Genomic DNA, 13,644 nt, shown 5'->3' with positions numbered 1-13,644 from the left:
TCTGCTGTAGGCTGAGTTTGCTGAATATATATGTTACAAGCTTTTGCACACCCACTGAAAACAATGAAGACAATTTGTCCAAGTTAATAAATACAAGATTAATGATGAAGCCTAATCCAACAGTAGACGGGGCAGAAATCCACAAATCCCGTCGTGCAAGTAAACATCTCATTTGGGCAAACTATAATAGCGATCTTCATACAATCACTGAGAGGGGACCTCATGGAGATAGCCGCCTATTTAAATGAAGCACTTCTAATGCTGGCTTCAGAAACGAGAAGTGGACAGCTGTCAATGCCATTGGGTGATGCGCTTGGGTAACGTGACTGACAGTCATGGGATCGCAAATGATTTTTTCTTTGAGATAAAACATTGTTTAGAAATGTTTTACCTCACAGAAAAAATTAGCTGGGATCCCGTGCTGTGAAGTCTGTGTGACTGCCAGACATATGGTGGATGGTGGATATGTATCACAGAGGTGCATGTCCTCTGTGATATAAACCTGGAGTAATGCTCTGGTAAGACAGGTTAATCAGCCATGACAGGTTGATTAAGAGAAACTGAAGAGTTGGGAGAGAAGGCTGCTCAAAATATCTCCACTCCTGAGTGTGGTTCACATTGTAAAATTAGGCCTGTTTGTCTCACAGTTGCTGTGTATAGAAGTGTGTAGACCTCCTTGATCGTGTGGCTTTGCAAAAGGACTAAGAAGCTGGACTCTAAGCCAAGCAGGCAAATCGGCACTATTGTATGGACTTTATCCTTTATGTTTTACTTTGTGCCGGACTAGGGCTGTATTGAAGTTTTCCTGTAATGTTGTTTATGAGGACTGAAATAAACCAGCCGAACTTTTAAATAGAAACAGTTCCTGCAATACCTCATATCGCTCCCAAGTGAGTATCATTCTTACAATATTCTTTTGCGTCCCCCCCTGCCCAGGAGCTGTGCTACGCTCAGACCATGTCCCTGTACGGTCAGACACAGCCATTACACAGTACACAGCAGGGGCACATTTATAAGATTATCTCAGCACAGGAACATATTTTTTAAACACATCCAATTGTGGAACTTTGGTTAGGTTCACATTTGCGTTCAGGAGGGCTGCGGATGGCTGCATACTTCCTCCCTTCTTCCTCCCTGAAGCTCCGCCTGCTTCTGTATGCGTCCTGCGTTTCCCTGCGTACTTATCTTTCAGAATTGTCATATTATTCTCTTTGTAAGTTTTCAAGTCTGATATTAAAATGAATATTTTATATCAGGGGTGAAAACGCTGAAAGAAAAAAAAAAGATTATGCAGCCATTCTGATATGGATTTTCAAAGCAAGTACACTAGCCTCATCAGGTGCATTTAAAAATGTTAACGGAATTTCTTTGTTTTGTATGTTCAGTCGTGTCTGGAGAGGTGACATAATAGGCAATCTAGAACTAATGGTGCACATCGTTCTGCAGACTTTGGTGATGATGTATATTTCTACATTTGTTCCTTTTGACAATACAGCTTCCAAATGTCCAGCTTGTTCCAGCACAAAATATATGCCTCCTGACCTGCCAGGCGGGAGCCTCGCTGCCAGCTGCAGACTCTCATTCAAAAGCCAATTCATGTCTAATTTGGCAGTAAGACTCCAATTTGTGACTCGCTGCCATCGCTCCTGACAACAAGAAGGTTAAGCAGCCAGCTCACGTCTGACTTGGCAGCAAAACAGAAGTTCAATCAAATAGAAGCCTGTATTTTCATGCACTGTTTGCTTAAAGATGAAGTCACAGTTCCAGAAGAAAAAAAACACTAATTTTCCCTGACAATCACACTGCATCGAGGACAATTTACGGAATGTAACCACTTCTTCGGCCTAGGCATGTACATCAGCACCCAACATGGTGTTATCATGCCACTGACATACAGGATATATGACGTGGCTTCAAAAACTGTTGCTTTTCTCATCTAGTGAAAAGGTTTATCCAGGACTATATTATTTTTTGCTATGAGCCAGGTTGCTAACTATTGCCTGTTCTATTCCACCCGCTCAGACCAGTCACTGACCGCTCCTGCCGTGGGCTCCCTACAGTGAAGCAGCGGGGAGCTAGCTGTCAATCCGCATGACATCAGCAGTAGTGATGAGTGAGTATACTCGTTGCTCGGGTTTTCCAGAGCATGCTCGGGTGATCTCCGAGTATTTGTGACTGCTCGGAGATTTAGTTTTCCTTGCTGGATGATTTGCGACTGTTAGACAGCTTGATTACATGTGGGGATTCCCTAGCAACCAAGCAACCCCCACATGTACTTAGGCTGGCTAGTAGCTGTAAATCATGCAGCTGCGTCAACAAAAACTAAATCTCCGAGCAGTCACAAATACTCGGAGAGAAAATCCGAGCAAGGAGTACACTCGCTCATCACTAATCAGCAGTCATGTCCCATAAAAAGAACAGAGCAGAAGAGAAGCTGCTACTCTGTCAATGAAACATCAACAAAAGCTGCAGATTCGCTGGCGCCGGGCACAACAGGCAGGTGGTTAGCAACTACCTGCATGTTAGTTCTTAGGTCCATAGCAAAAAAAAAAAGAGTCTTGGATAGCCTGTTTAATATTTTTTTGCAGAAGAAATTAATAAAGTAAACGCAAACTAAAAAGTTCTTTAAGGACTTAAGGACTGTGGTGTTTTTGGCCTCAAGAACAGCAATTTTTTGCTATTTTACTTTAGGCTTCCAAAAGCCATATGTTTTTTTTTTATTTTACCATCAATTTGAAGGATTTTTTCTTTTTGCAGAGCATGTTGTATTTTTTTTTTATAAAGGCATCATTTTTGGGTGCATACTGATTTATTAACTTTTTTTGGTTGGAATAAAAAAAAAAAGGAAAAGAAATTCTGCCATTATTTTTATGTAAGAGATTTTGTGTTTTTTCACAGTGCAGTATAAATGACGTATTAGTAGACCAGCACAATCATGGCAAAACTAAAAGTTAAATGTTTTTGTTTTGCTACTATTGCAGAAGAAACATACTTTATAGAGATGAATGAAGCAACTTGTTCTGTTAGGAATTTTCTGAACTCGCCGAAATCTAACAATTTAAGATTCGATTCGTGAGAAACTTCAAAGATGGCTGCCACTGTTGTACATGTTACAGAAGATCGTACCAGACAGAAAAGGCTCACATGGCATCTCCATAATGCCTTGCAGTTATCACATCATATTGTATAGCTCAACCAATCAGGAGGGACTATAATAGCCTGTATAAAAGCTGATGCTGGAAATGCAGCCGCCATTTGGGGTGGACCTTTCAGTTTTCACATTGGTCACTGTTAATTTTTAGACTCTAACTTTCTGTTGTTTCAGGAAACAACACATGTACGTAGCCACAATAGTCATTGTGAACGTAGGAAAAGCAGAGTGAGCTGTGACATCACCTATAGTGATTGTTGGGTTCTGTGTTATCAGCGTTGTATAAAGTTATTACCTGCCATCTTAATCCTGCCTCTGATGAAAGGAGACTGCTGAAAACTCTTCCTGAAATGACAGGAAGTAAAAACCAAAACGCTAAAAAGTCCCCAGTGGCCATTGTGATAATTGCAAGCTTACTATTTTTTTTTTATTTTTTAGAAAAGATTGTAGTATGAAAAAAAAATCTTGACAATATTTTTTTTAAAAAATACGGTTATTACAAAAGCCTGATTTAAACAATAGATCATTTTCTGATGATAGCTTCCCTTTAAAGAAAACATAACTTTTACAATCATATTCTCTGCTCTTAAACTACATTTGGTGAAGTTAATTTAAAGTTTCTGGCAGAAGACACTATTGTATTTTAACTCATGGCCGGCAACCAGCACGGTCTGCAAAAGTTCTAATAGGCCTTTGTGAGGAGCTGGCGGCTGTGCCCTCTGCAGTCCCGGCTTTGGCTGCTCAGGGACTAAAGCAGCTGTTCTCAGTGAATAGCGTCATGAGACGCTGGCAACAAAGAACTGTATCTATCTTAGTGACAAAAATTTCAATTAATTCTAGATGTGAGAGACGTCGAGATGAGAAGTACAAAAAAATCATTGCTCAATGTGATTTCTTACTTTAACCCGTTATTAACTGGAATCAATCCATTTTCCTAGGCTCGAGCTGCATATTTTTATTAAGTTACTGTATCCAAGAAAATATATAGACAATAAGGCCAATAATTTACAAGTTAATTAAACAATCAAGGCTAATAATAAAAACAATGTAAAGGGAACCTGTCACCAGATTTTACCAATATAAAGTTCGGCCACCACCTCAAGTCTTCTTTTATAGCATTCTAGTATGCTGTCTGTCTGTCCCCAGTCCTCTCTGCAAGGCACAAAAAAGACCTTTTATTATAGTCACAGATGGGGCGGTCCGGTCTGATGGGTATCACAGGTCTTGATCCGATGCCTCCTCTTTTCTTATGATCACCGTCCTCCTTCCCAGCTTCATGTGGATGACGTGTCCAACGTCATCCACAAAGTGTCCCTCATCAAAATCCGGTGCACTTCTCTCTGCCCTACTGAGGGCACAACACTCTACTGCGCATGCGCAGGCTTTACCTGAGGGTCATTGGAGCTCTTTGACCTCTTTCGGCGCATGCGCACTTTAATACTTTATTCTGCTCCTGGCAGGGCAGCGAGAAGTGCACCTGTGCAATAGCGCGATGGGGGACACTGGGGTTCTTTGATGCAGTTTTAATAAAATCACAATTTTCTCTGCTGTAGATGAGACTCCTAGTCCTAGTCCTAATCCCTGTATTCAAGCTCTCTGCCCCTCCATTATCCTACTCTCAGGTGAAATAGCAAAAATCGACTGACAGACTCCCTTTAAGGATGACATTTGCCAATATGTCACTGACATAAATGTCACTGTTCTCCTGAATCTGGCATATTTTTTTGCTCCTGGGTCTCTCTATTCCCGTCTATAGGGCGCGGCCTTGCTCCATATACTTGTATTGAGTGAGGTCGCGCCCCGTCTAGTGACGCGGCCAACCGACCAGGAGACTCTTGACTCCTCTCAGTCTTGAGCCATTCTCTGCCTGCCTGACATTGTCTCTTTGGCCTCATCCACTGTGTGTTGTGTGGCGTAGAGACTGGATCCTGCTGCAGATACTTTCTGTTCCTGATCACTTTTTTTGTTACCATTTAGCACGGAATCTGGGAAAGGTCCCAAAGTACATGTGATACGTGTCTATAGGGCTTCACGAGCTTGACAGAAGCCATAAATGTGCGCTATTGGCCTTTGGAAGGTTTACATTAGTGTATCAGATGAAATAAAGAGAAATAAGGAAGCCACGGGACCAGCAGCCGTACAGAGGGGTGGTGGGGTCCGGCAGGTGAGTATGTTTATCTTTTATTTTAGCATCGCCATTCTTAAAAGTTTTTAAGTAGTGGACAACCCCTTTGAACCCTTTCATCCAACAGAAAGAAAGTGTCCAGAAAGAAAGGGATAGCAAATCGATTACTTGTTCTTTAACATGGGAGCCTATGTATAACATCTCAGGTATCTATGGAGAATAAGTCAGGAGATGACCACATCTTCTGACAGCTACTGAAATCATATTTTGAGTGGACTACCACTTTATTTCCAGGAAGGCCCCGGTACACAATGTGAATTTCATAATAATATTTAATCCTTCATTGCTTACTATAGTATTATTGAGCCAGACTGTTGGATACAACTTAAGATAGAGAATATTATCAGCTAATACGATGTAATCCTCTATATAAAAGATGTAAATTTACTTTTTAAGAGAGTTACTTGCCAAAGATTATCTTCAGCTCTGAGATGCTAATAAGTCGGATATACTTTGTTTGTTTTCTGAATCAGAGCTTTTCCTTTAAATAGTGATCTTTGAATATTGCAATATTGCATGAGTGCTCGGCTCTGTGCATCCCATACGTTCATCTATTTGCTTTTTTTGCACAGGATTCATAACGCTGTGGAAGTAAGAGTTTTCATCCTCCATGATTATTCCTATGTCCAATCATCTATGGAGGTGTCAAAGTCTCAGTCCAGATTGGCACATGCATCTTAAGCGTTGATGCACCAAGTAGGAAGGCACGTGGGCAACAAGAACTTGAAACACTCAGGAATCTCAGGAGACGCAGGATGGATGAAGTGGAACCCAGCAGAGATCAGAGCAAGTAAAGCACAGTATGCACAGAAGGTGGAGAACACCAAATATAGAGGTCAAGAGAATTAATCCAAAGACACAGGTGGCTGTCAATGGGTCTTAAATAGGGCTAGGGTGATGATGCCACTGATCCACACCGGGCAACCTGCAATACCCAATGTGGAGCCCAACAGAGGGCAGCGGACCAGGGAGAAGGGAGAAAAGTCTTGTATAGCTGGGACAGGTGTGGAACAGGAGTATAAATTGGTGCTTTTACGAAGCCAATTGACATTTCCTAAAGTCTTTTCGCACCATTTTAAGATTATATACATCATGTAAGAAAAATTTGTGATACACTTTTTTCTTAAAATGCAGGTGTGTTTCTGATAAATGAAGGTACGATACAGTGCACAACTCAGGATTATAGCTAAAGAGTGAAACATCTGCAGCAAATGGACATCAATTGTACTTACCTAGTAACTCTACACCTCGTGTCAACCCATAAACGTCGATCAAAGCCCAGAGTGGTTCCGTGGTCCTGACTCCACTGAAGAATAGCATTGCACCTGAATCATTTACCCTGTAAAATACTCGGCCCTTTTTATCCACCCAAAAAGCAATGATGTTTCCTTCATTTGCAAATTCTTCCGGCAATGCCTTGGCCCAGAACCCACTCTGAGACACAAGGTCAGGACAAGCATATTTGGGTAATGTGTCAGGGTTAATCCGTGAAGGATCTTTGGACGTAAACCCAAGTCTGAGCGCCCCACTCCAGCAACATTGCTTCTTCGTAATCTACAAAAGACACAAGAACAATAAGCATATATTAAAACCTTGCATTTTTGGATGTTTCCATATTTCTGAAGAATATTACAAAGTAGTAAGATTTTTAAATTTCATTGTTAAGAAATTATAATAATCTTTGAAGTAATTTCTGCAAATTGACCAAGTTGGATTAACTACTAGTGGGAAAGCTTAATACATTCAAAGTCAAAGGCATTGCATGTGCCACCATATGGTATTGGTAATGCCCAAGGCTGGTATTGGTAATGCCCAAGGCTGGTATTGGCAGTGCCAAAGGCTGGTATTGGCAATGATAAAGACTAGTATTGGTAATGCCCAAGGCTGGCATTAGTAATGCCCCAGGCTGGTAGTTGCAATGCCCAAGGCTGGAATTGGCAATGCCCAAGACTAGTATTGGTAATGGCCAAGGCTGGTATTGGCAATGCCCAAAGCTGGAATTGGCAATGATAAAGTCTGGTATTGGCAATGCCCAAGACTAGTATTGGTAATGCCCAAGGCTGGTATTGGTAATGCCCAGGGCTGATATTGGCAATGCCCAAGGCTGGAATTGGCAATGCCCAAGGCTGGTATTGGAAATGCACAAGGCTGATATTAGCAATGCCTAAGGCTGGTATTGGCAATGCCCAAAGCTGGTATTGGCAATGCCCAAGGCTGGTATTGGCAATGCACAAGGCTGATATTAGCAATGCCCAAGGCTAATAATGGCAATGCCTAAGGCTGGTTTTGGCAATGCTTAAGGCTGGTACTGGCAGTGCTCAAGGATGGTATTGGCATTGCCCAAGGCTGGTATTAGCAATGCTTAAGGCTGGTATTGGCAATGCCCTAGGCTGGTATTGACAATGTTCAAGGCTGGTACTGTCAATAACCAAGGCTGGTATTGGTAATGCCTAAGGCTTTTATTGGCATTGCCCTAGGCTGCTATGGCAATGCTCAAGGCCGGTATCGGCGTTGCCCAAGGCTGGTATTGGAAATGCTCAAGGCTGGTATTGGCACTGTACAAGGCTGGTATTGGCACTGTCCAAGGCTGGTATTGGCAATGCTCAAGGCTTGTATTGGCACTGTACAAGGCTGGTATTGGCAATGCTCAAGGTTGGTATTGGCACTGTTATGTTTGGAACAATAAATCCTAGTTGCATAATGACTTGCTGGTGGTTTAGTGGGACAAAGTCTAGTGACAGGTATCCTTTTAGTATACATATGCTAGTTATATATATGAAGTCATAAACTGACACAAATAAATTGAGTAATATGTACAGCCAAATTTTTAATTGGTTTTCTCAAGAAAGTAAGCTATCCCCTATATCATATGATAGGACGTAGCTTACTTTTTGCTTTCTGTCTGACCACTGGGAATGCTGTGGACGTTGCACATTTACATCTTTGCTCCACTCATTGTCTATGGGACTGTCAGTCATAGCCAAGCTCCGTAATAGGCTCTGCAAAACCCCATTCTCTTAGTGGGACTAGGATCACTAGAGATTGGCAAATTCCTTATCCTATGGAATCCTGGGAAAATGCTTTGATATTGCACCTTGACATTACTGAATCGAGTAGTACTGAGTATCTTCCCTTGTAAAAATTACTGGACTGGAGCGTGAACGATCATCTTGTGTCTGCTTCTGAAGCATCTCCTCTAACACACCCTGACTTCCTGGCGATTCATATTTACAGTAAAGGGCAGTAAAGAGAACATAATATATCAGAAAAGGGCATACAAAGCTGTTACTGTGCGTCGTTCATGGTCTGCTCTGGGATGACCAATGTACATATCCCACAGCCTCATGTATAGGGCCATCACTAGACATCATTTTCACGGAATGGATCTTTCATTGCCATTGAAAGAAGATCTCGTTTGTCATGAAAGCTATGAAAATTAGGAGCCAAACCCTCCCCCCAACCACGGTCTCTAAAACTAAGTATAGAATAGACCTGTACGAGTCACAACCCTATGACAATATTCCAGTGAAGCAAATATCCTTCCAGACCTACTGCATTATACATTTATGAAACATGACTATTCATTTTTTCAGTCCAAATAAGTTCTAAATTCTTTGCTGACTATTTTGAATTTTCTAGTGTCCTGATATTTTTTTATACAGAGCTTTTAGTCCCCTGAATAAAACCATGCTCTTGCTGCCCTTATCTCCAACTACAAGTTAAAACTATTTAGAGCGCAAATAAGATTCTTATATATCCAGGTACTGTCTCAATTTTTTTGATCTACAACTTGCTATCCACTATTTTTGAGTGAGATCATATTCTTCAGAATTTGCCCAGCACTATAGGCGCTGGAACTTCCTTGTTTCCACTTCCCAGGATGCATTGCTCCTTCCATTGCCTAATAACTTACCAACCCTGAACTTAAGGCTCACCTCTCTGTTATGCCTGTAAGCAGTTGGATGGATCAGAGAACAGGGCCTTCCCCAACTTCCTGTAATCCGTCTCAGCATCTCTGCTGGCAGGGATGGATCATTAAAATATATTGAACGCAATAACAAAATAGTATGCGGTACTCTCCCGCTAGTGGTGGCTGGTAGTACATGACATTTTATTTTTTAAAGGGATTCTGTCATTCCCAAAAATGCTAACTAAATCACTTATACCTTTATGCAGGTGACTTTGCCCCTATAAAAATCACAACTCTAGTATAGATTTTGGTGGTTCGGTAGGGGGAGCTTTGGTGCACCCTTAGCATGGCAAAAGGCTCAGTGAACTATTAGATCCACTCATTTTGCATAGTGAGCACTTTTAAAAGACAGCAAACAGCGATGAGAGCACACACTGAGACTTAGCAGGGATAAGCTCCTGATGTTTAATTCTAGGGGTTGTAGGGGTTCAGCTTGCAGGTAGCCGCTTAGATTCGTACAGTCACAGGGTTTTAATATCAAAACATCACAAAGTTTACTTTCCTTAATAAACTTTACAGCTCCAAAACGAAAACAGATTTTCTCCATAAACAGTCCCTCCTTCAGGCACAATGAAACAAGGTAAATGTAGCTGCCTGACCAATATCAGTATTTCAGGCCATAGCAGCTCCAGCAGTTCAGCAAACACACCTCTGATCAGTTTCAGCACAATTTTAACTCTGCTGAGCTAACCCAGCTGCTGTTATTAGTCCTGCAAGTCCCGGGCTGTATTATGGGAATTGCCTTTCTCACGCAAATTCTTTTGGTTTCTCCTAAATCCTGGAGCCAAAAATCCAGTCAAATTTACCCTCTCAGTAGCCTAGTATTAGTGGTACAGATTTTACATTACCAAGGCCAACCACCTTTGTGGTACATATCTGCCATCCAGGACCTTAACTCCTGCTTTTTTACAATGATTGAGATCAGGCAGTACAGTTTGCAAATTCAGGGGGTGCACCAAGCCCCTTCATACAAAATAAACACATTTTTTCCGGTAACTAAACCACTAAAACTTTTATACTAACAGATATGATTTTTATAAGTGCTAGAGAACATAATTTTACCTCTATACAAATCACTAGTTCGACCACACTTAGAATACTGTGCACAGTTCTGGTCTCCGGTGTATAAGAAAGACATAGCTGAACTGGAGCGGGTGCAGAGAAGAGCGACCAAGGTTATTAGAGGACTGGGGGGTCTGCAATACCAAGATAGGTTATTATACTTGGGGCTATTTAGTTTGGAAAAACGAAGACTAAGGGGTGATCTTATTTTAATGTATAAATATATGAGGGGACAGTACAAAGACCTTTCTGATGATCTTTTTAATCATAGACCGGTGACAGGGACAAGGGGGCATCCTCTACGTCTGGAGGAAAGAAGGTTTAAGCATAATAACAGACGCGGATTCTTTACTGTAAGAGCAGTGAGACTATGGAACTCTCTGCCGTATGATGTTGTAATGAGTGATTCATTAATTAAATTTAAGAGGGGACTGGATACCTTTCTGGAAAAGTATAATATTACAGGGTATATACACTAGATTCCTTGATAAGGCGTTGATCCAGGGAACTAGTCTGATTGCCGTATGTGGAGTCGGGAAGGAATTTTTTTCCCCATGGTGGAGTTACTCTTTGCCACATGGTTTTTTTTTGCCTTCCTCTGGATCAACATGTTAGGGCATGTTAGGTTAGGCTATGGGTTGAACTAGATGGACTTAAAGTCTTCCTTCAACCTCAATAACTATGTAACTAAGTCCCCTATATCAATGTTTTTTTTAATGTAATGTTTTTAATGTCCCTTTAACGCTATAGCATGTCTATGCAAGGGATATGGAGCTCAGGAAAAAGAATGGTGGATCTAAAAATAATATTGTAAAAGGGTGGAAATTGACTTTGAATAATAACTAAAGAATCTGAAAAGTGTTATTGGAATAGATCCACAAAACATGGACCCGTTACAAGCTGGAACCACATTAACACGATCATAAAAATTACAATAAGGTAACAAGGGATAACAGTCTATGTCTTTTCTGAAATATCCCATATATGTTTTTTTCATAAAAAATCCTTCAACAAAATATTAATTTTTTTGTTTTAAAAATGGTCCAAACGTTCATCTAAAAAGTCAATCGCTAGTATATTTTGATTGTCAAATACCAGAAAATATCACGTATAACAATACGGAGACACCATCGACTTTTGATATCTGGTTTATTTTTGTAGGATAGTCAGCCAAGACAAAGAGGTTGCATGTAATTGGACTTGACAGACTATAACCGCAATCATCACGGCTGGTCCAAATATGCTTGTTCGATCCGTATCCTTTCCTTCAATGTAAATGAAGGAAGCCAGGCGTGAAGTTTCTGAGCTGTGAGCAGTCTCCGAGTGCGGTTTCTCTCACAAAATAAATTGTGCACACACTTTTCCCTTCACTTGTAGATTTTAAACGGTAAAGGCCAGATGTTTTTTCTATCTTCATGCTAACTTAGCAAAGAAAATTAACATATCCCGAACAAGAATGACAAGCAAAAGCTGCCAGAATTTTTTTGCCACAAATGGTAATTGACTTGGAGGCTCTGTAATGGCTCGACCTTAAGCCATTGCTCGATGAGGTGGAAAGGTGCATGACGGTCAGATTAAGGGTGAAGTGATTCTTGGTACAGTTCTTCATACTTTCTTAATATTGTGGTAATGCGGTACATCCATACGGCCAAATTTTCAAGCTTCAAGTCCAATAATTGTTGAAGTTATGCAACCTACTAATTTAGGGGAATTTATAAAGAACTTTGAGTGGCATTATAGCTTCAAAAGTGGAGCCAAAGGTGGGCAGGCTTTATATAGAGGGGACAGCTTTAAATGTGTTTTCACAAATCTCAAATTTAACTTCGACTTGAAGAGCACTGAAAGTCTAAATTCTGGGATTCCTGGAGATTGTAGTTTCAAAGTTCTGAAAGTTGACGGTAGACACAAATCTATTGGGTTTATCCTGTAATCTAACATGTTGCTCCAGGCAAACATGCCATGAGATGGGTGCTTATTGCCCCATATTAGGGGAAAAATCCCTTCCCGAATCCACATACGGTAGTTAGACTAGATAAATTGATCGATGTCCCATCACAGAATTTAGTACCCATAACTTGAAAAAAGGATCCTAAGAACAGGGCTTCAGAACCCTGAGAACGGGTATCTATAGAGCTCCTCTTTAGTGAAGCAAAGTTAGGTATGTTTGACCCCCATACCATTCAATATCTAGGGGAATACCGGAGAAACATGTGTACAACACAACACTTCGTGCATACCTATACATCTGTCCATAGGAAGCTATACAGATTAAATAGGGTCAACTAAGTGCCTTATGTTATTTACATAGACTATTTACTTACTTACTACAGCGTATATGCTCATTTTGTATTTTTCTTGGGTTTTGTTGTCTCTGATATAGCAACAGTGTGAACATGCTCCTGCACATTGCTCATTTCTTTGGTTTTCTACATAACCCTGTTATCCCGTCATCTGTAGGTTTTAGTAACCACCATTCTGATGACTGTCATCACCACAAATATGAAGAGATCCATAGTATATAAAATATCCAATTTTTTATTAATGATAAATTAAAACAAGGGGAAAACAAAGCAGGAATGTCTCACTATGAGAGACGCCACAAAATCCCTTAAAGGAATTGACAGTAAATCAGTATAAATATCTGAATATAGCCAGGTATAACATCCAATAAGCATCTGTGCTATAACTATACAAATAGAAGAACCCACATGACACAGGACAATCCCCAACTGGTACTGAGCAAAGACAAACTTAGCAGTGAAGGGGAAAATAAACTGCAGCCAGAAAATGGGGTGTACGTAATATAGCTGACTGGAGGTAATAAGTGACGACTCCCCACCCCGACGCGCGTTTCACCGCTGGCTTCTTCTGGGGGCCCCTTTAATCCTTTAAGGGACTTTGTGGAGTCTCTCATGGTGAGACATTTGTTTTTTTATTTCCCTTTGATGATATCGTTTTAATTTATCATTAATAAAAATTGGATATTTTATATACTCTAGATCTCTTCATATTTTTGGTGATGACAGTCATCAGAATGGTGGTTACAATATTGATTTGAAGTGCCAGCTTCACATGTATTTTGGACTTTTTTTTTCTAATCTGTAGGATTTAGTCAGGTCATGAACTCTTCAAATTTTGCACGGGAGTATTTCCTTTTGGTGATGGCACTAAGTAGTTTATGCAAAACGTAGTTAACTTCAAAACTGAGGTCAAGGTTTGGAGACAGCATGGACCTCTGAAAGTGGACTATTCATAGGGGACATAGAGACCTTTTAG

General features: G+C 40.6%; 1 protein-coding gene across 3 annotated transcripts in view; it reads right to left on the bottom strand.

Annotated features, from left to right (window-relative positions):
* Positions 1-13,644, bottom strand: part of NEURL1 (neuralized E3 ubiquitin protein ligase 1) — a 319,459-nt gene that overhangs the window by 39,138 nt on the left and 266,677 nt on the right. For all 3 annotated transcript variants that reach the window (XM_077258683.1, XM_077258685.1, XM_077258684.1), the window contains exon 3: positions 6,569-6,890. In XM_077258683.1, the coding sequence (XP_077114798.1) occupies positions 6,569-6,890 (322 nt within the window). The remainder of the gene's footprint in view (positions 1-6,568; positions 6,891-13,644) is intronic.

The sequence above is a fragment of the Ranitomeya variabilis genome, chromosome 4, assembly GCF_051348905.1.
Source record: "Ranitomeya variabilis isolate aRanVar5 chromosome 4, aRanVar5.hap1, whole genome shotgun sequence".
NCBI lineage: Eukaryota > Metazoa > Chordata > Amphibia > Anura > Dendrobatidae > Ranitomeya > Ranitomeya variabilis.
This window is presented reverse-complemented; position numbering and strand designations above follow the sequence as displayed.